Raw genomic sequence first — 23128 nt, 5'->3', positions numbered from 1 at the left:
AGCTAATCCCTCCCCCCCTTAGGCTGCTATTGTTTTTTTTTTCTTTTCAGTTAGCTTTCAAGAGCCCCAGAAGATATCGTAAAGACTGGGGGGGGGGGAAGGTGACAACACAGCCCACCACAATTTGATAAAAATGTTTGTTTCATTTCAAAACTTCCCCCCCCCCCCGAGCTTTTCTCATCCTGCAACACTATTTATCATTACATTGCAGGAACAGCCTCTGGTGGTACACCTAATATAAATTTCAAATATGTACATGAACACATAAATGAAGAAGACAAGGAATTGTAGTTTGAAAAAGGAATTAAAGGAGAGTGGAAGGACAATTAGCAACACTGCAAGTACACTTTGCTGCTGACAAAGAACACATCAACAAATCCCGGGCCAAAAGTATCAAAACTCCTTTTTTTCTTTAAGAAAAACAAATAATTAAATAAGAAAAATGAAAATAAATAAAAATAAATTCAGAACAAAAAATGACAAGACCTTTTTTTCTTTTTCTTTTAAACACGTATTGAAAAACAAGAAAGAAAAATAATTGGCAAAAAAAATAAAATAATAAAATTATGGATTACTTCAACTTGTCCATTAGAGAATCGAGAGAAAATAGTTAAATTGCATTTTTCTTTTTAAATTCACTTTTTGATTTTTTTTAATGGTAAAATTGCAAAAAAAAAAAAATTAAACAAAAAACAAAAAGACTTTATAAAAAAAAAAAACAATTATAAAAAATTAAAAACCAAAATAAACCAAAATGGCAGTACTGGCAATGTTGCAGAGCTGATTTGTGTTTTTCGGAAAAAGGAAATTTGTTAAAATTGAATAAAGAAAAGACAAAATTTATTTTGTTTTTTTTTAGTTGTGTTCTCTCATCGCTATATTGCGCTCCAGCATCATCTTTTTTATTAATTTTTTTTTATTATTCTTTTTTCTTTTATATAACACAATAATACATCGTCTAATAGGAATTTTCTTATGTTTTTTTGAAAAACATCACGGGACTTGATCTCAAGTTATTTTTTTCTTTTGTTTGTCAAGTATAAAGTATTATTTTTAAATTTATTTATATATCTTTTTTTTTTTAAATTATTTAAATATAGAAAAAATACAAAATAAAACTCTCAGAATAAAAACAGGCAAAACAAAAACATTTAAAAATAAAATCCAATTAATAATAATCAATAATTCAATAAAAATAGCAGTTTTCTTCTTCATTTTTTTTTTTAAAAAAAATTACATATAATAACTCCCAATAAGTGGAAAAAATCTTACAAATTGTACTCTTGTCCAGTCATATCATCGATTTATATTTTTTATTTATAGAAATAGTCTAAAACCTAAATATTTTAATATTTAAGCCTGAATAAACCTATTTTTAAAAAAATTTTTTTTCTTTATGTTTAAAAAATTGTTACTTTTTTTAATATATTTTTTTTTAAAAAATTACTTATTTTACCATTAAAATATTTTGTTTAAATTGTAAATGTAACCCTAAGGATAAAGATAAAAATTTGTACAATTCCTGACAGTTATCTTTTTAACAAATTTCAATTACTAATTAAATTCTATTTTACTCCTTTGTTATTTTAAATATATTTCTTTACTTATTGCTCCTTATTATAAAAAACAATTGGGCTCCTTAAAATTAATGACTGTTTCACTTATTATCAATTATTATTAAAAATACAGATGGGGACGGGGGGCTGGGCGAAGGGGGTGCAGGAAAAAGTATAGTAGGGGGGTCTTCTGGAGGGGGGTTTTTGTATTTAAATTTAATAACATTCTTGGAGGGGGGACAAGTTAAAGTAACCACAATTTCATTAATTATTTTTCCTTTTAAATATACTTAATTACGATTTGTTTTACCTTAAGAAACTTCCTATTACCTGTATGTACAATCAGTCGATGGATCTTTAAAAACTAAGCGATTTAAAAGACACTTTTGCTTGTCCTTTTTTATTCTTTTTTTTTAATTTTTTTTTAATTTTTAATTTTTTTTTGTAAAATTTTTTCTCTTGTTTTAAATAATTACTTTTTTTTTAATATATAATTAATAATTAATTATTAGTACATTTATGATAATAATAAGGACATTTACTTTGTTTTACTTTACTTTCTCTAAATATTGTTAATTTCTGTATTAATTTTTAATTAGACAAATAATTACGCCCTAATCTCACTTATATTTGACTGAATAGTCGGAGATAATAATAACACATGGCTGGCTTGTGACAATCATGAGGAAGGCCATTCCTTAAACTCATAAGGCTTGTTGTACCCACCTCCTGTCCCTTGAGCACCGCCATCCGGTCCTCCATAATTCCTACCGCCTCCATAGTTGGTCGACTCCTAAAAATAAAAAAAGAAAAAAGAAATATCTTAAAACTTTTTTTCTGGGCTAAGAGAGTGTGTATGAGAGAGAGAGAGAGAGAGAGAGTCTACTAGAAGAACTGATCACAAAAGTAATCTGCTGTCTCAATACATTTTTTTTTTAAAGGCGCGTTGAAATCTAAAATCAATCGAGAACGTTGAATCCTAATATCTCGATTTCCGATCGTACAGAAATCTATGTTTTTTGTTTATCTCCACAACTCCAGAGAAATGTGAATGTTATATGCAGTAAAATCGTTAGAATAAGTGACTGAATTGGCCAATTTAACTTAAGGTCATAGTAAGATTTGTTAGATAAATAACATAAGTATCTTGATGTATGCGTTCTATGGGGTCATTTACAAATTCCTTCAGGAGAATGAATTCAAAATCCAAATGATAGCCCCATTTTTATATAATAATTTAAAATTGAAACCAACTTCGTTTTATGTATGAGAAAACCTAAGCAAAATAAATTTATTCAATAGGTACTTTTGACAAAAGTTCTACTTAAATTCTACAAAATAGGGAAGAAAAAGCCTGTGTAATAAAACGAAATAATAAAATTTGTATGTATTTCCTAAATTTTAAGATATTTGCTGAGACAAAAGTGTACTACTAAGTAGTCAGTCGCTTCACTCGATCGTTTCTAATTAATTTTGTATATCATGATCAAACAAAGCATAAGTGAATGATAAATTCGTAGAATGATATGTTCGTAAATCTATTCGCAAAAATTAATGTGTCCTGTGTCATTAAAACATATATTTTAAACCAAACAACAATGTATCTAAATTTTGTCTAAAAGTGGAGGGGGAAAAAATCATCTACGAATAAAAAGTCCCTTGACTTTAGTTATTCTCGACTTATGATTATTAAAAAAATATGCATCAAAATGCTCAAATCGAATTTTCATAGGCAAATTATTCAAATAAAAATTTTTGATACAAATACTAAATTTAGGAGGAATTTTTGAATAAAATTTCATATATGCGAATAATCCATTTTTGATAATATGGTAGTTCCTGGTTGAGGGATTTTTATAAGACCTGAAATTTCAGCAATACATTTCACTCTCCTTTTCCAACTGTAGGACAAATAACCGTACATTACCGTATACTCAAAATAGTTTCCCTCTTAAAAAGAAAAATCCCCCCTTCACTAAATTTTTTTTTTTTTAATGATTTAAGGCGCGTCAACGTCTAAGGTTATTGGCGCCCGGAGCTTTTTTCATTGCACTGCCGGCCTCCGGACAGTGTTCTCTCGTTACAGACAACACTGTCTATCACCGGACAGTGAGCTGTAAGAAGCTCCTAGGAAGAGAAAATCTAAGGGTCAGCTGCTGGATTCGAACCCGGGACCTCCGCGTGGGAGTCCAGCATGCTAACCTCATAGCTAATCCCTTCCCTCCCCCTTCACTAAAGAACCCTTATCGTATTTTCCTGAAAAAATTTTCAAATGCAAGTTTTTAATTATTTAAAGAGTAAAGAAAATCGTTGGAACCAATTTTAAGAAAATCTAAAAAAAGTTGAAAATTTGCTCAATTAATTAAGTTTTTCTGAAGGACTTTGATTAGCTAGATTGCTCTCTTTAAATTATAGAGTAAATTCCAGACTGAAAGAAATCGCTGCTCCTTTTGCATGCGTAACTCTTAAATTGTGCCTTTGACTTGCTCACTTGGAGCAGGAACTAAATGTGTAGTTGAAGATGGCATACTTCCGTGCCTGTACCCTCACATGGCAGGGTGTCGCCCCGTGGTGTTAACAGGAAGTTAAGAATATGCGTAGATCAGAAGAAAATAAAATTAATTTAAAGGGATTTTGGCACCCTACACCCTTAAAGTATGGAATGTTGTAGGTAAGCATTCTGGAGCATGAAATTGTAAACCTATTGTAAATATGGGTTTTGGCAAATCCAAATCGACAGCCTAATTAGCCAAATAAACTAACTACATACAAGGCTATTTCGAAAGTTCCCTTATGCCAAATGGTAATCGATATGGCCCAAATGGAGATTCTATTAGAAAGCCTTACAGGCGACCTATGGAGGATAACTGCTTCTTACGTGGATTTCTTAGCTGATGGGTTGCTGCGAGTTGGCAATAAGGAGAAAGCAACGAGAGTTCAGAAATAACACATTTTTCTGTTACTTCAAAAAAGTAAAAGCTATAACTTATCTCCATCCACTAATCGAATGACGCTGCAACATTACCAAAACGCGTTCCTGGGTTTATTCCTCCACCACAAGACCCGAAAAATCCTATGCTCCTGGGTCAAATGGTCGTAGAGTATAACGTAGGGATCTAACAAGATAATGACTTCTGATGGTCCTTGCGAGAGCATTGGTGCAGTCCGATGACCGCGGACAAATAACCTTATAAACCCGGTATGTGACGATCCAACTAACCAAATAAGAGTCAGTTGATTACCCGTCCAAATAAGAGGAGTGTTTTTTTTAAAGCACCGTTTAGGAATTCGGTCGGTAAAGGGCTGCTGCGGTCGGCATTAGACGACGCATGCGCACTGTGTACCTACATCTGGCCAGCAAGAAAGCAGACGTTATTACAGAAACATTCGACTGCGTTTACGTTGTTTGGGTTAAAAATGCCTCTGCTGATTGAGAATCCAACTATGAATTACGAGCTGTGATTCGTTTTCTCAGTGCTAAAGGTGCAAAAGCTTTTTATGCTAACATCATGAGCATTGGAGATTGGCTAGAGCTTTTAAAGATGGCCGCACGAGTGTTCATGTGGAACGAATTAGGGTGACCTTCAGTCATTACTAAAGATTTAGTGCAGAAAGATGACGAAAAAGTGCAAGAGAACAGCCGCTACCCCAGTGATTACCTCCTGTTTCTGCATTTGAATATGCACTTGGGTGGTCTGCACCACGACGACGATGATGAGGTCAAAACGACCGTGTTGTCAAATCAGGCGGCAGACTTCTATGAGGATGGGATTCTTAAGTTGGTTACAATAAGATAAGTGCCTTAATATTAGTGGCAATTATGTAGAAATGTAGATTAAGGTACCAGGCTTTTACGTAAACATAAAATTGTTAAGAAAAGGATACTTGTTTTCTTTTATCTTAAAAGCGGTACTCACTTAAAGAACACATCTCGTGGGAAAGTGAAGCTCTAGCTCTTACGTGATCTCGCTACACGTTTAAACATAGCGGAGAATCCTAACTCTAGAAACGGATTGTCATTACCTTCCCAACCAATCAACGCTATGAAGAAATCATAAACGACTTCTACGATACAACTACCGGTGAAAAGTAATGGGCATCGCATATATTCCTTCGCGCAGGCCACTTCATCCAAATGCTCCATTACTATCCAGAAGGATGAGTAATTCTATGAATACAATTTAAAAATAAACAGAAAAAATGCAGATAATAATACTGGTAGTAATTGTTTATTTGGCAATTCCCATAATCAATTTTTAACCGATTTATAATAATTAATATTTGTTGTTTTATTGACTCCAAATATATTTCGTTATCAATAGAATCCAATTCATTCGCGACCATCCTGAAACATTTAAAAGTGTTATATATGACGGAATTGCCAGGTTTTTCTTTTGTCTCTTGTTATTGTTTGATCCAATATTTGAAATTGAAACAAAAAAAGAAAAATATTATATACAGCGGTACTTAATTTAATTTTTACTTAATAAAAATCTCGCAATACAAAACTGGGGATTGATAGAAGAACTTACTGTGCAAAGTTTAGGTTCGAGGAATGACTTAGATTTGGAGGTGACTCTAACACTCCTTCACTATCAGAGGAACTGCGTTTTCTTTTTTTCTTTATCATTTCATTTTCATGCGCAATGGAAGCTCCAACAGCATCATTGTAACTGAGACCGATAGTGGAACTTGATGAATATGGAGAAGATTTGGGTGAAAATTTGAGTTTTGTAAGATTTGCTGGCAAGACAGCTCCATGTTCAATTTCTTCATATAATGAATTTCCTGACTAAAATATTATGTCAAAATTTAAATTTGAATTTTATGTCTATTAAAAGATTAAATTGCTAATTTTCAATATTTATTTGCTTTTTTTTTTCAGTAACTAACAAGCAAGCGCTCCTGCTAGTTTTGGCAGAATTTCAAGAAAATTTAAAAGAATTCCAGAAATTTATTCTGGGTGAACGACGCGCTACTTAAGCACATAGCATTTGTTCCAAGAAATATCTCCTCCACTAATCCACGAATGCCCTTAGGGCTTCTGAACTGGTGAGGAATAACCAGATTGCAAGATTTTGGGAATATAGAGATAACTCAAAATATAGTAGGATATAGTAATCTAAAAAAATATTTATAAAAGAAAAAAAAATCAGGCAGTTAAGTTTACATTCACTTAAATACATTTGGAGGTGACTCTAACACTCCTTCACTATCAGAGGAACTGCGTTTTCTTTTTTTCTTTATCATTTCATTTTCATGCGCAATGGAAGCTCCAACAGCATCATTGTAACTGAGACCGATAGTGGAACTTGATGAATATGGAGAAGATTTGGGTGAAAATTTGAGTTTTGTAAGATTTGCTGGCAAGACAGCTCCATGTTCAATTTCTTCATATAATGAATTTCCTGACTAAAATATTATGTCAAAATTTAAATTTGAATTTTATGTCTATTAAAAGATTAAATTGCTAATTTTCAATATTTATTTGCTTTTTTTTTTCAGTAACTAACAAGCAAGCGCTCCTGCTAGTTTTGGCAGAATTTCAAGAAAATTTAAAAGAATTCCAGAAATTTATTCTGGGTGAACGACGCGCTACTTAAGCACATAGCATTTGTTCCAAGAAATATCTCCTCCACTAATCCACGAATGCCCTTAGGGCTTCTGAACTGGTGAGGAATAACCAGATTGCAAGATTTTGGGAATATAGAGATAACTCAAAATATAGTAGGATATAGTAATCTAAAAAAATATTTATAAAAGAAAAAAAAAATCAGGCAGTTAAGTTTACATTCACTTAAATACATTTGGAGGCGACTCTAACACTCCTTCACTATCAGAGGAACTGCGTTTTCTTTTTTTCTTTATCATTTCATTTTCATGCGCAATGGAAGCTCCAACAGCATCATTGTAACTGAGACCGATAGTGGAACTTGATGAATATGGAGAAGATTTGGGTGAAAATTTGAGTTTTGTAAGATTTGCTGGCAAGACAACTCCATGAGCATATTTAAGTCGAAAGGCCTTGCTTTACGTACAAGGCTTACATCTCCTGACATGATATTTTTTAAAATAAAATCAGCACGAATTGATAAGCATAAACTCTACAACTTCAGAGCAAAAGACGGATGTTATTTCTGAGGAATCAGCAATACAAAGAGATGGCAAACATATGCCCAAGTAGCTCACCCCAGACTACTAAATTAACCAGAACTGGAAGAAATGCTCGAACTAGTGACTGCCACAACGGACCCTTTAGGTAGCGGAAGCCTAGGCTTTCAGGACAACACTTTTAGGATCCTTGCTCTTAATATTAGTTAAAATTAAATCTGGAATCTGGATTTCAAGAATTTGGAATTTGAAGAAAGTCACAAGATAATGGATATAATACAGAAAAGCTATGCCATAGTCCAAAACTTATAAAAATTCGATGATTAACCGAATAAGTATGTAAGTTAGAAACAGGAAATAGAGAATTAAGAGCAAGACATGAGAGGGTGTTCTACAGAATTTAATTTTTAGCAAACAATTCTCATTGACTGATTAGATCAATGGATTTTAGGCAAACCCAGAATTCTAGCAATATTTATTTCGCGGGAGCATAGGAAAGGAAATTTAGAAAAGGAATTAGGAATTTAGAAGCAATTGAAGGGGATTCAAAATTATCGCACTTTTTTGTGGAAGGCGGCCGTCCCTTATCCACCACTACAGCTGTTACTTTTGCATTTCAGGAGTATTTTAAGATTTTCAAACGCTTCTGTAGGCTGAAAATGGTTTTCTTGACAGATAAAATCTTAAAACAAGAATTTTCTAATTTTTCCCAATATTGGCAATTTCCTTTCTATGAAAGGCAAAATAGAAATTAAAATTATTTAGATTCAAATTATTAAATAATTTTAAGAGATTTTATTAAAGTTAGAAACAAAAATCTGTCGTGAGTTGCCACAAGCCTTTCTCTTCAAATCTTTGACGACAATTTAACTTTTAAAATATTCCTAACTACAAATTTTGGAATAAAATTCTTACTATCTCAAATTACAGTGGAATGATACTTTGGTAGAAGGAACCGAAATTAGGCCTCTTGAACCTCACTATAAGTAATTTTCCTTATAAAATTTTCCAAATCAATGTTATTATCGCAGAGGACATTAAAAAAACAGTCAAGGAATTTTCTTCAAATTCGAAATATTTTCTACTTTCAAAAAACAAAAAAAAAAAGTTTTAGATCAAAGTTATACAAAATAAAAATGTAAAAAGACCAAAAGAAAGAACCATTTTGATAAAATTTCAAAACCTCTTTAGAGATACACGTTTTACGGAAAGTAATTAAAAATATAGATATTTCGAATTACAATAATACTAAAAAAAAAATATGGTTTCTTATTATAACGGCAATCAAAAACCTTATTTTGGAAATTATAATGAAGAGTGACAGAAAAATGTCTTATTTTTTTTTAAAAAAAAGATTTAAAAATGTAAAAAAATATTACAATAAAATCCAGAAAATTCACTTACCTGTTGATATCCGCCGTAGCCGCCATAACCTCCATAACCGTCACTGGACTTTGGTGGGGCTCCGCCTCCGCCTGGGGTAGGTCCAGAGGGGCCACCGCCCGCTCCGCCACCTCCTCTTGGGTAGATATCGCCTGCAATATCATATTAATAATCACTTAAACCGTATTTATTGCATACAGGAATACAGTATGTATTAGAGCCTTAATAAGCTGAAGTATTACACCTATAATCACTATTTCCTAGGCAACTTCTACCATTTACGCCATGAATAACTTGAATTTTATGAAGATTATGCCAATGACGTTGCACCTTTTCAACGTTTTCACAGCCATATGCTGTAATACGGTGATTGTGTCACTGTTATTAATCAGCTAAAACTAATGATAGGCTAAGTCCAACCATATCAGCTGTAATTTGTAACTTAATATTTAATTTTAAATGATTCAAACAAGAAAAAAAAAAACAAATTCATAAAATAAATACTTTAAAAAAAAGGATCGCTTCATTATAAATGACCAATTTAATCAAGTAATTACCTTACTCCAATCATTTAAGTGTTCGTGAAATTACCCAATTAAATACCATTCGTACAATAATTTTTCATCAGTAATTTTTAGTAGACTATAGATTGATGATTATTAATTCAATCTTGTTTTCATTAGACAATCGCACACGTTTTATCGTACAATCTACTCCAAATTACAGAGAAAAAGCTATCGACACTCCTGGTATTAACCACCATAATCCACCATTAGATAATTGAGTTGACGCGAACTGACATTATGAAAAGGTTTCACTATATGTTAATCATCAATGACAAGCATTCCTGTGGTACTAGTGGTAGTTGAAGAACAATGGTGAGATAAGTTTGATTAATGAACTTGATTAATGGTTTACAACTCCCATGATCATGTCAACAGAACCCTCAATTAACGATGAGGAGACTGCAACTTTATCATCCTGGTCCAGGAGAAGTGGTGCATTATTAGGAAATTATTATTTTCTAAAAAAAAAAATGTCTAATAATGTTTTACGATTCTTGTGATGTAACGCGATGCAATTGGCTAAAATTCCAAACTTGAATGTTCAGCGGCCGCTAAATCGGTAAATTAGCCCTTTATAATTTTAATGTTATTTAATGCACAATGTTATTTAACTTTGAGGCGCCACGATGGCCGAATGGTTAGGAGTCCAGGCCTTGTTCACTTCACCTAATTAGGTAGTTAGACGAAAAGCCCGCCTGGAAAATAGGCAATTGCTTTAGTTTCTAATCTTTAAGAGAGTGGCAACTTCCTACATTGTGTTTTATTACTACATGCTCATGGAAAGAGGAATACAGGAAATTCTGGAATATGAGTCTAACTTGCCTTAAGCTTGTCTTAAGCTAAGAGTTAATTGTAGTAATGTGTCTCAACATTTTAGAAACATTTAAGATCTTCGAATAGCCTAACAAAAGCAGGATTCTATTTGCAAGTGGATGAAAGAGAGGTCGGCAAGACACTGGTGACGAACAGACCTCCGGAAAGGTTTCAGGCTAGAGGATAAAAGTCTATCACCGTGGGGACTTATCACACGAAATCAAAATCATGGAGAGTCCTAACAGTCCAACTAGAAAGCCACCTCTGAATGCAATGATTTAGGCCAGAGTTAGTCAAACCGCTTTTAGAACCATCCACTTTCACATCTTGTCAGAAAAGTAAATCTTTCTTACCGTCCCACCGGTTCAACACTTAATTTAGCGCAACAACAAATTGCTCGTTATTTTTCAGGGGGTTTAATGAAAATATGCAGTTAAAGTTTATTTGTTTATTTATACTTAGTCTTAGTTTATTATGCAGACACATTAAATATCATGCGGCATTTGCACTTATATAGCGTTGACTAATACGGAAGCTGATTGAATTCAGGAGCAAGAAAATTAAATGTAAAAACCGTAGTCTCATTAATTACTAATGAGATCTTTGGGTCTGATATCTCGTTCCATTATCGTTAAGAACAAATGAATTCGGAAATATTCAGACGGTTTCTCTGGTAATATGATAACAGCACTGAAGTCTGATTCTACAAGGTATGAGCTACGGAGCGTTTTCAATAAATTGATTATCATTTTCGCCTAATTTGGATCATACGCAGGGATTTTTTTTATTCAGATTTTCAAGTCCACCACGGTTGAAATCGGACAAAATCTCTACCATATGCCATTAAAGCTTGAATAGGCCCACCAGTAAGCTTTAGGGACCGGGTTGACTACCTCTGTTTCAGAAGACGCAGAAGTAATTATGATTAAGTATAGCCACTTTGCAAAAAAAAAAAAAAAAAAAATTATCTTATGGTACTACTCAATTTAACTTAAGAACAAAACAAAAAATACCTTGCGGGCCAGGAGGTCCCTGACCAGGCCCACCCTGGGTCGCTGGACCATTCTGAGGCATGTTCCAGTTCCAATTATTTCCATAACTTGGCTGATTAGATCCTGTATGGATTAAACAGAGAAGTTGAAAACAAAAAGTTACATGAGCGGTCTTCTTTTTGGCGGGGAGGGGCCAACGGTAGAGAAAGTCTTGGAAATTTTGATTGGTCCGTGTTTCAATCACGAAATTTTGGGCGGCCGGATACTCATACAGACACTTGTTTCCGGAGACATGATTTTATTTTGCTTAAAACATGTCGTCTAATTTTCTGCACAGTATTTGAAATGGCAATTTCCAACTATTCTTATCCAAGAAATATTAGTGTCTGGTCTGCACAATGGATGGGGGTGTTCAATGCATAACTCTTTAAGCCGTGCTACCACAAGAGAGAATCGTTCATTGGCACAAAACGATGCAACAGCTTGTCTTGATTTGTTAGATTTGACTCACAGCCACCATTTGCATTGCAAAATACGATATAATCCCCGTATATCTCATAATCCCCGTCACTGATTCGAGACACTTAATCTCAGCCACGTACCAGCCTTCAACATTATTTTGCACTGTACAGGAGTACAACCATATTTTAAGAAGATCAGATGGTGAACCCCCCCCCCAGGTGTTTTTGAAATAGAGGGAGTTTTAAATTCAATATTTCAGTTTTTTCTTTTTTAAATTTTTATTTACTTATTGTTTTCATCTTAACTTAAGAGACAGTTTTCATATTCATTCTCACGAAAAGGCAGACGCAAAAATCTTCGTTTTTTTATTTTTGAATCGTAATAAAAGCAATATAACTTTTTTTCAACATTCACTGCCGCATATCGATGACACGCGTTTAGTGTGCGGCCGCCGCTACCCGAATTGCTCTCCTCTAACCAAAAAGAAATTCCCGATGAAGGGTGCCATTATGTACGAAAAGTAGAGTTAAACTTGAATCAAAGACAATCAAAGACTTTCTCTGACCGCTGCGAAAAAAAGATAGAAAAAGTAGACCTCGTAATTTAAGTACTAACATTTTAGAATTAAGAAGCTAAATAATCATGTATTTTTTAAAGGTTTTAGTAATTCTATGTTTGGATCATTACAGCTTCTCTCTAAGACCTGACGTTCTTAACCTTTTTTGTTCCATGGATCCCCAGCTCAGAACAACTGATTCTTGAACACATCAAAATGTGTACCAGCTTTATCGAAGTCTCTTTTGGGGAGAAACAATCCATAGGTTTAGATGAATGTTTACTATGAGCAGACATAAGGTGTTCTTTCGGCGTTGTTTACAGCGAGAACTTTACCACAAGAAACACTACAATTTGTGAGAGCCGACCGACCCTTCCAATGATGCAAGTAAAAGCAGATAAATTAAGGAATTTTTAACGAAATTAAGAGTTGAAGTAATTTAGAGATAGGTTACAGTTTAGAAGCCGATTCCCCAGGTCCCAGGCCTTGTTTTTTATTTAATGGTAATTATCAGAAATTCATAGGAAAGTAGGCTAGTCGCCTTCGTCCACGATACCTAATTAGATAGTTGGATATGAAGCCTGCTGAAAAAAATAGGCAATAATTTACTTTTTACATGTTTACAGTTTAGAAACCCTACAAGGCTGCGCTAGAAACATTGCTTTCATAATCATGGAATGCATATATTTAAAATTAATAGTTAAGAAACTATATTTTGGCTCAATTACGCTCACGCACGATCCCGTTTTGAAAAACTAACATTAATTAAATTTATTATCTTATATTATAAGATATAATGCATGTTTTTTGTACCCCCATCTTTTCTAGGATACACGGATCCCCATGAAATCGGCGAACTCCGGATTCCACATTCAAGAAACTTACACTCTCAATAACTGTGATTGGTGACTACTTTGTTACATTCTTGAGTAGAACCTCTTAAACTGATTCTTGGGCGTTCCTGACGGCTAGCCAGTAAAAAGGTGGTATGTGAGAAAATTCAACAAACAATCCTATTAAATTCCGCGAAAGCCTACCTCAAGAACTAATGTTTACAGATTTGCAACTTTTGTTTTACAGCTTGATAAAAAAAAAAAAAAAAAAACTTGTACTTCAAGACACATGCAAAACCGCAATCGTGACTTTGCATAAGCTTCCCCCCTCACCAACCCAATTGCCCATATCTAGCTGATCTTTTCGGATTACCAGTTTTGGATTTGAAAAGGACTGTAGTATTTTTTTTTTAGCTTCCAAAGTTATAAGCTGGTGAAATCATCGAAAAAAGCGTCCACAAAAATAATGTTGGCTTTGCAGTTTCAAGTAACAGAAAATGATTGTCTATATTTCTAAGAGTAATTTTAAATAGGTGAGTAAACAATTTTGAATTTTTAGGTTTAAGGCATTTTTAAGCCAAAAAATACAAAATATATAAATAGAAACAGTTTTACTCACCATAAGAACCATAACCAGTTTGTTGTGGTGGTGCCCCATAATTGGAACCCCACTGTGGTGGCATCTGTTGCCCTTGGGGTCCTGGTGGAGCCCCCCATCCCTGATAACCTCCAGGCCCAGAAGGTGTGCCATAGCCTTTAGACAAGAAGAAGATTCGATAAAAAAATAATAAATAGCATAAAAATTAGCAAATTTACTGAACAAAATTATTTTAGGGTAGTTGCTGTTCAGGAGGAAAAATACAAAAAAAAAAGAAATTAAAATAATCTATTTACGTAATGGTTGCAAAAACAAAAAACCAAAACCAAAATAGCATTTGTAAAATGCATTAAAACATTTAAAGAAAATTCACAAGACTGGGTAAAATAATGAATGCATGTTATGAATGAGTTTGAATAGTTGGCCGAAATCACTCATTTCTTGGTGAATATTTTCTTAAAAAAAACACGTGACCTGGGTTTCACCTTGACGCCCTTTAGATTTTGAATTAAGGGTAATAATTAGCAGGTAATAAACTTGTTTTTTAAAATTTTAGGGATGAATAATGGGGGAATGTTTCTCTAAATTTGATGGAAACTATAGTTCCTACTGCCAACAATATTTTTATTAACCCAAAACCAAGTTTTTAGTTTGACAAAGGAAGGGGGAATAGCTTAAGGAACTTAATGTATTGAAACAAGGCTTTGATCTAGAATCCTCTAGGTTATAACTCTATAAATGATAACACTTAATCTTAAATTACTTCATTACTTAATCAAACAAGGACAGTCTAGAAAATAAATTCTACAACTACATCAACTAAATTTAACAAAACTAAAAAATAAAATTTAAAAAATAAATAAATCTTGCTACAAACATCTATGTAACATGGAAATAGCGTACGGTAATTCAGCGAAATGGTATTTTTGAAGAAAAAAAAAGACCTGAGACCAACTGAACATTTACTCGGCTTTCCAATTACCACCAGGGATAGATTTTCCTTCAAAGGTTTAGTTTTCCTAATTGAAGGAAACAGCACAAGGACGAAAACTCGCAGGTAACCTTTATATTTCCATTTAGTCCCTTCAGAGGATCCGACTGTGACTTTCAGATTTAAGTTCCCAGACCAGAATTAACTTATTTTACTGAAAGAATTGCGACACTTCATAGAATTTCACGAAATAGCTACAACGATTTTCCTTAAATTCACTTGTACACATTCAGATCTACATTTATTTCAATCATTTTCTCTAGAAAAATTCGAGTCTGGGACTTGCTGGGATAGAAGGGATCCCACTAAGTACCATTTTGAGTATAACGTGCTGTCCTGTGTCCTGTATGTTATAAAGGAGGGATAAACGTTAGCTAAAACTCCAAGTACGTCAAGAAAAGATTTTTCACTTTTTTCCATTTTTTTAAAAATTTACCGATTAAGCCAAGATTCTTGGTGGAAAATTGCTAATTATTTGAAGAAGAACAAGAAGTACTTGCGTTGAAAAGCTAATATTTCCTCGTCTTGGAAGTAAGTGAATGTAAAACTAACTTTATGGTACTCAGAACTTATGTAAACACGAACTTTTTTTACGAATCATTTGTTGAATCATAACTCTAGCCAATGAAATCATCATCGTACCATTAGTTTTGGACGCTGTAAGGGCATGATGTCTCCTAAATAGGAATGGAACCCTAATCCGATCTAGGGTTTGACAACCGTTAGCTAAAGTCGCACTGATTTCCTTTCAGAATAATTTAGTGCTAGTTTAAGGTTGTACTCAAGAATTATTAGAAAATTATGCTGATCGTGTGCCATTAGAGTCTGAGGCGTAAAGACGTAGATCGCAATTAGGCAAAAGCTTGATTTAGCACTAAAAGGGAAGTCTAGCCACCAAAAGGGAAAACACTGAGTTTAAGATGGAATTTTGGGCCATCCGACTTTCACTTCAACATTCTTTTTCACGGATTGATTTCTTTTAACATAGAATTTTGGCCACCCAATACTTTCTCGCAAACATACCGGTTTTAGAACCGTACAACACATTGGTCCAGTACTTTATAGACGAACTTATCTTAAACCTCCTTTAAAAAACGTTTTAATTATAGTTTGAAGTTAATTATAGTAATAGCATAATAATGTAGAAAATTTAAAGACATTTCTAAAACAAAACTGCCGATAAATTGGAAAAATCTATTAAATAAAAGAGCACGTACGATCATATGATTTGAAAGTGTAATCCTCCATTCAATTCTAATTCCTACTAATATTAGAAGGCGATGAGGCAGAACATCACTGAAGTGACATTTTCCAAGTGCCAATTTTCCCCATCCACCCCCCACCAAAAAGTGTATGATTTTCTTATGAAAATGTTTCAAATAAATGTTACCGAGATCTTGAAGCGAGTGTTCGAAGTTCAATAAAATCGCTAAGAACCGATTTCGAGAGAACTCTCTAAATAAAATGGCAATTCTAGTTGGCTAAGCTTATTTTCCGGGTACCATGGTAGCGCTTAAACTTAATGCAAAATTTAAACTATCAAAGATTTAATCAAGTACTGCCAACCTAATCACGTCATCAAGGATTTGTTTTACTTTTTATGAAGTTTAATGGACACACTACTGCCTAACGTAACCGGAAACAGGTCGCAGTTCTAGTTAGCGGATTTTGACCGGAACCTCAGCAGCGTTACTGAATCAAATTAAGAACAACCATAAAATACTTACTCTTTCTTACAAAGGAAATGGAGAAAGTACAATAACATTATAAACACAAACTATAATCTAATAACATAACCTTTACATAAAAATTAAAATAAAAATCTCTAACAGTAAATCTAAACTAATTATTTTGCTTTCGCAATGTCATGCACTACTAAATAAATAAAAACTGAACAAAATCAAAGCTTTTACTATTTTGGCTTTTTTTAAAAATAATAATGCAAATAATAATATACAAAATTAAAAGGAAAAAAAAAAGGAAAATTAAATGAAAAACTAATCGAGAAAAGCCAGACCTACCATTCATGGGAGGTTGATTCGAAGGGCCCCATTGCCCTGAAATAACAAGAGACAAAATAATAAACCCCACGTGACTAAAAGAAATAATTTAGGCTTAAACTACTTTTTTTTGATTTCATCAACTTACAAAAACCGTTATATTTCCTTATATATTATATATTTAAAAAAATAAGTTCAGCTTATTTTAAAATCTTCTATGGAAAACATGAGTGATTCACCATTAAATAGTAAACGAAAAACAAGATAATAATAATCACCATCATCATCATTAGAAAAAGTTTACAAGCAATGTAGTGTTTGTGAAAATAAATAATAAAAACGTAAAACTAAGTGATTTGGTTAAAATAAATAAGAATAATGTTAAATATATAAATAATCATTAGCGATTATCGTTAACAAAAAAAAAAAATAATAAAGTGTTAAAATAGTAATAAAATACAAAAAAATACCTGGATAGCCACTCTGAGGTGTTGAGCCCCAACCCTGGTAACCTTGCATCATATTGCTGGGTCCCATTGGACCCATTCCGCCCATGGGGCCACCCATCCCACCACTGGGATTTCCCATGCCCATTCCCTGAAAATAAATAAAAAATTTAGATTAAATTCCAGTAAATAAAGAAAAAAACAAGGTGAATTGTTAAAATTAATGCGTAAATTGACTTTTGACAAATTTGAATTAAGTTTTCTCATTGTAAATCCTTAAAAAAAAAGATTGTTTTCTAAAGAAGAATAAATAACAATAGAAAGAAAAGTCTAATAATGATTAATTATGTATTCTTTCTTGAACAGGTTGAACATGACGCTTCAATGAGGTCATTTAAACTTTACATTGCAAAACTTTTGTGATTTGCTAAACGCGATGCCGTCTTTCTGTGTGGAGTCGCCCCACTGTGCGCGGTTATTTTTAAACATCCATCCGCTAAGGAGGAGGAGGCGTAAGTTAACGAACTACTTATTCCGAGAGCTTGCTGTCCTTGAAAGTGCATCTAGAACACCAATTAAGCTGATGCACAATCTATCCCACATCTTGCAAGAAGTTCATGGATTTTGTACTAACACTTGGAATTTAGCAGTCCAAATGCGTTCCTCAAACAGACGATCTTTTTTTTTGCACAAACAATCTACACGATCTAAGGTATGCTTCGGACATTCCGCAAAACTCAAAAGGGACGTTTTGCGCAACTTTTTAAAAAAGCGTAGTCAGACATAAAATTTATTACTGTTCATTACTTTTTGGGTGACTGATTCATAGTTTCAAATAGGATGAAAAAAATAACTGCCAGTTTCAGACATGATATATTTTTCTGTCTATCTTCTGTCTTGGTGTGTCTTCTGTCTTGTCTGTCAGTCCATGAGCAGACAAGACAGAAGGACACACCAACCCATTTATGATGTAAAATATTAGATTGTAATGATGGTTTTGGTTTTATCGACCGTTGTTGAGTAGATGATTTTTGGTGAATATCGAGGTGCGGTCTTAAATAAAAAACTATTTTGCTTTATACCAACGTTTCGGTAATTTTTACTACCTTCTTCAGGGTATTATAAAAAATGTTTGTGAAGTTTAATGTAGAGCTACGAGTATATCATCATAACTGTTGAACAGTTATAACCGTAGCTCTCTCTACATTAAACTTCACAAACTTTTTTTATAATACCCTGAAGAAGGTAGCAAAAATTACCGAAACGTTGGTATAAAGCAAAAAAAGTTGATTTTATTTAAGACTGCACCTCATATTCACCTAATATTACATTGTAAATTAGCCCTGAAGATGGACCTAGTCCCTAGGTTGAAAGCTCGGCATAATCAAAATATATCATGACTGAAACTAGCAGTTATTTTTTAATTTTACTGATAAAATTGATTGCAAATTCATCACCACGTGCTCAGAGCAATCGCTCTCGGACACTTTCTCCTAATGTCCCAAAGAAAGAAGAAAAAGATGAATGAAGATAGAAATGAACAAGACAAGATAAAATAACGAATAGTAACTTTCAGGACTCGAAATAATTTGTAGGCAATCAAATTCCTCAACTAAAAAGCATTAATAAACTTCCTCTGTTTTGCCTTTAATATTGTATTAAATTGGAGTATTTTTCTATGCCTAATATTAAACAAACCTTCCTTAAAATTAAGAAAAAACTGCATAAAACCGTAACGGGAAATACTTACGCCCCCCATTGACATATGTCCACTCTGTTGAGGCCCCCATGAATTACCACCGCTATTGTCATTCATCTTGTTCGAGTCCCTTGGTTCGGCCTTCTTTATTTCAACCTAGAATTCAAAATATATGTATTAAGAAAAAACAAGTTTTTTTTAAAAAACTGCATTCAATGGAAATTATTCAATTAAATATTTAACCTAAACTAAACATTACAACCACACTCTTCAATGAACTTCAAGCACGCTCCAAAAAAGAAGAATAAGGTGAGATCACGGAATTAAACTATTTCTAGGGTATAATATCTGCTTTACCTCTCAATATTTAAATTCTGTCTACTATTTATTACTTTCAGTAATTTAAATCAAGAGACTCTGAAAAGTAGTTGACAATCTTTAGCATGCCAACTTATTTAGAAGGTTTCAAGGTTATAATAAAAGCACTCATAGCGGTAAACTAGTATACGACTCAGGTTTCCTTTTAACCAAGGAAGGGTACCCAAATCCCTGAAAATAGCTAGAGAAGATATTGAAACATTGATGCAGCCTGTACTGCTGCAACCACTGTTCTGAACACCTGGTCACCCTCATACGCCAAAAACATGAGATACGTTCTTGGAGGATGGTAGAATACCCATTCAACGATCAGACTTAGCCTGCATTCATATAGAATTCATAGCATCTGCGATTGTATCAGAATAAAAGTATGTAAAAATTAAATATTGCATTCAAGGTACAATTAACAAAAGGCGCTCATAATATACACACGAAAACTACACTGCTACGAGTTTTATGCAGCAATAACTACAGGAAGGTATTTTAGTCTCCTATATACACATGTATATTATACCCCGCAGGTTATGTTTCTTGCATGTGAAAGTGTAACTTCAACACTCGTGAAATTGGAACTGAACCAGGGTGTTATTAGTGCAAGCAAATTCAGAGCTCAAACTATCCGAAGTTTCCTGTAACAACTCTTGATTTACGATAAATATTAATAGAAAAGCTGAGATCCATAACCACAGAGGGTACAGCAAGAGTTTTAGCGCTCAGTACTTAAAAGGAGTGGTGCATTAATATAAACCAGAAACATTCATCCACTAGGCAAGAAAAGCTTCACAGGGTTTTACTTTCAAAACTTCTGATAATAAAATTGAATATTGCAAGATGGAGAAAATAGTAGTAGTTTGCATTCGTATCCTTAAAAAAAAAGTATGTAAAAATTAAACCTTCCTTAAATTATCTACTTATTTGTTAATTTTAAAATTAAACGATAATTATCAATTAACATTGGAATTCAAATATTAGTAAATTAGCTTAAATAAAAAAAGTAGAAAATTTTTAGAATAAAGATACACAAATCTTACTTTTAATAAACTAGTAATATCTTGATTCTTACTTTTAAAATTTCAATTAAATTAAATTATGGGTTCACTAGATTGCTAGAAATTAATTCTAATTAACTCTAATTTGGGAAATAAGTTTTTAGTTAATATTAAATATTTTCAAAACTTGAACATAAGCTTTCCGCTTTAACTTAGGATACATGGTTTTATTAAAACTTAGCGATACAAAAGCCCCGTAAAGGTACTTAATAGAGCGAACCTTAACCTACTATTATATTATTATTATTACTTAATTTAGAAAAGAAATTAAATATACACGAATGGCTTAAATTACAGTTTAGGATTTAAGCATTAACTTAAATTATAAACTTATCTATTAACAGATATTTTTTAAGTTTTCTAATGTTAAAAATATACGGATAGTTATAACAAAAATCATTAAAGACTACTTAAAATTTAAAAACTTTAAAAGTTAATAAAACGAGATACCTAAATTTTGGCTTAAAAAAAAAAATGTTAAAATTAACAACCAGGAGTGCTTAAAATATTCAATTTTGGACCAAATACGCAAAGAAATATACTTTTTAAACCCATAAAACCCCTAATTAAAATGAAAAAGTAGGGGGAAAAACAGTAACTCACAATACAAAAAGGATGGCGATCTATTTTCATAAATGAAAGGGCATTCCTGTTTGCGGAAAATAATTTTTTACAAAGAAAACACAACAATTTGACACTAGCTCAGGGACTACTTTCTCTAACACTTCATCAAGGAAACTGTCCAAAGAAGCAATTTGAAACTTTGAATTTTCATGGGTAATCATTGTGGACCTCCTTTTTTACACGTTAAATTGTGTACGTATCCGCTTAGAAAAACTAATCAAATCAAATTCTAACACGCCAATCTCATATTTGCCTTAAGTACCTGCTGATCAGCGGATCCAGCGATTAGCCCTTAACTGACCAATCAAATGTCCTACAAAAATGGGGTTTTTTCAAGATAAAAAAAACTTTATTCTCTTTAAACCCCAAGAACTAATTGCACATGCGGTTTCACCATTTAGCCACCCTAACGTTGCTGCGAACTGAGAGTAAATCGTGAATTGACGGGAGGTCATGGCGTCCACAACAGACAAATATTACCTCTAGATTTAATTAATCCATATTCTAAGTTTAGATTAATTAGCAGTTCAAGTTTTTAGAAAGTGTAAATGGTTTGTTAGTTTGACTCAATTTCGGCTCGTAGCTGAGCAAATCCACGCCTTTATACTTAGTCCACGAGCTTCTTTCCAGACTCTTAATTCTAGTCAAACTGGATTAGAAGGGGTGCTGTAATTAATCGGTGCCCCTGGGTCGCGATAGCCTAGGCTTTTGCAAGAACCTTCTTCTACAATATAATTGAAATTTGAATAAGATATGCGTATATTTATTTATTTTATTTTAACAATTGCAGTAAGAGAAAGAATAGTGGATTTATTTATACTTTTAATATTGAGAAAATTAAATCCTGAGCTGAGGATTACTTTGAATGAACTGAGATCTCCCTTTTGTATGTGATAGAATTTTAAAATAACAATAGAAATAAACTATACAACTAACCGAATATATATTAGTAAAAACTATTAAAACTGAATCGTTAAAGACTTTAATTTTAGGTCTTAAATACATGAACACCATTAAATATTATTAACACCACTACAACTAGTTCCAAAAGAAGTTTTTTCCCTTCATAAGTGACAAAACACAATCTCTTAATCTCCTAATTATAATTTTACTTTCAAAAAAAAATTAACCGAATTACATTGCGGAACAGCTTTTTGGAGAGATAAATGTTTAAAAGTCTGAATAGGACGTACTTGAAAACAATTAACAAAGAACAAAAACAAATTTAACCAGAAAAGAACAAAAAGCGAAGTTTTGTTAGTATCCAGAAAATAATGTTCATTAATATAACGCATTTATTTGCATTTAAAACGATTGTTATCTAGCAGAAATAGCATTATATGCCCGATCGGAGATCGGATGGGAGATTAAATTGAGGCGACAACTTAGCCTGAAAAAAAAAAAAAACTTGTGGCTCAAAAACAACTCATTTTAATGACAACGGAATGTGCTCGAATCAAGTTCGTATGGAAAATTCGGCTCTTCGAAGAAGAAAAACTATGCCTTCAATTCTCTGAAGACCCCCCCAAGGACATAAGAGGGTCTAACAGATTTCTCCGAGGCCAAGCATTGCTCATAAACAAAAAGAAATGAGATAAATGAGAGTAATGATTATTGTAAACATCTATGACAGACTGTAAAACGAAAAATATTGTTCAAGCAAAGCTATTCCGCAATGTAATAAATTAAAATAAACTAAATTTATTCAAATGAATCCAAATCCGTTGAGTGAACGATATCTAAGAATTATTTTTTGAATAAAACTATGAGAATATTATCCTAAAAGCAAATACTTGCAAATAAATGACAATTATTGCGAAATAAATACGTATTTTAACACAATTAAATATCAAAAACAATAAGTGAAATATATTTATATTATAAAAGACGTTTAAGTTAATCGAAATTAAAAGAGAAATCTATGATTTAAAAAACTGTTGAGGAAAACTAAAATAATTAAAGAAAAAAAAATGGGTATTTAATTTGTATTCAGATTTTAAAAATGAATCTCTCTGCTAACTAGTCTATTAAAGTAAACTTTTGGTTTCACTTTAAAAATCCTAGGCTTCAT

At 32.7% G+C, this 23128-nt stretch overlaps 1 protein-coding gene across 6 annotated transcripts in view; it reads right to left on the bottom strand.

Moving 5' to 3' along the window:
- The window catches only part of Hrb27C (Heterogeneous nuclear ribonucleoprotein at 27C), a 42126-nt gene that overhangs the window by 10045 nt on the left and 8953 nt on the right, over window positions 1-23128 (bottom strand). For 2 of the 6 annotated variants that reach the window (XM_074121372.1, XM_074121375.1), the window contains exons 7-13: window positions 19058-19162; window positions 17332-17458; window positions 16883-16918; window positions 13892-14026; window positions 11443-11544; window positions 9072-9202; window positions 2283-2349 (exon numbers count right to left, since the gene is read on the bottom strand). In XM_074121372.1, the coding sequence (XP_073977473.1) occupies window positions 2283-2349; window positions 9072-9202; window positions 11443-11544; window positions 13892-14026; window positions 16883-16918; window positions 17332-17458; window positions 19058-19162 (703 nt within the window). Of the gene's footprint in view, window positions 1-29; window positions 5902-6088; window positions 6969-9071; window positions 9203-11442; window positions 11545-13891; window positions 14027-16882; window positions 16919-17331; window positions 17459-19057; window positions 19163-23128 lie in introns of those variants that run through there. The other 4 variants (XR_012456231.1, XM_074121373.1, XM_074121374.1 and 1 more) reach the window with 4 other exon arrangements.

This window comes from Rhodnius prolixus, unplaced genomic scaffold (genome assembly GCF_049639745.1).
Source record: "Rhodnius prolixus isolate KJV_2025 unplaced genomic scaffold, Rpr scaffold_8, whole genome shotgun sequence".
Classification (NCBI taxonomy): Eukaryota; Metazoa; Arthropoda; class Insecta; order Hemiptera; family Reduviidae; genus Rhodnius; species Rhodnius prolixus.
Note: the sequence above shows the minus strand (reverse complement) of the source record. Positions and strands in the feature narration are given on the sequence as shown.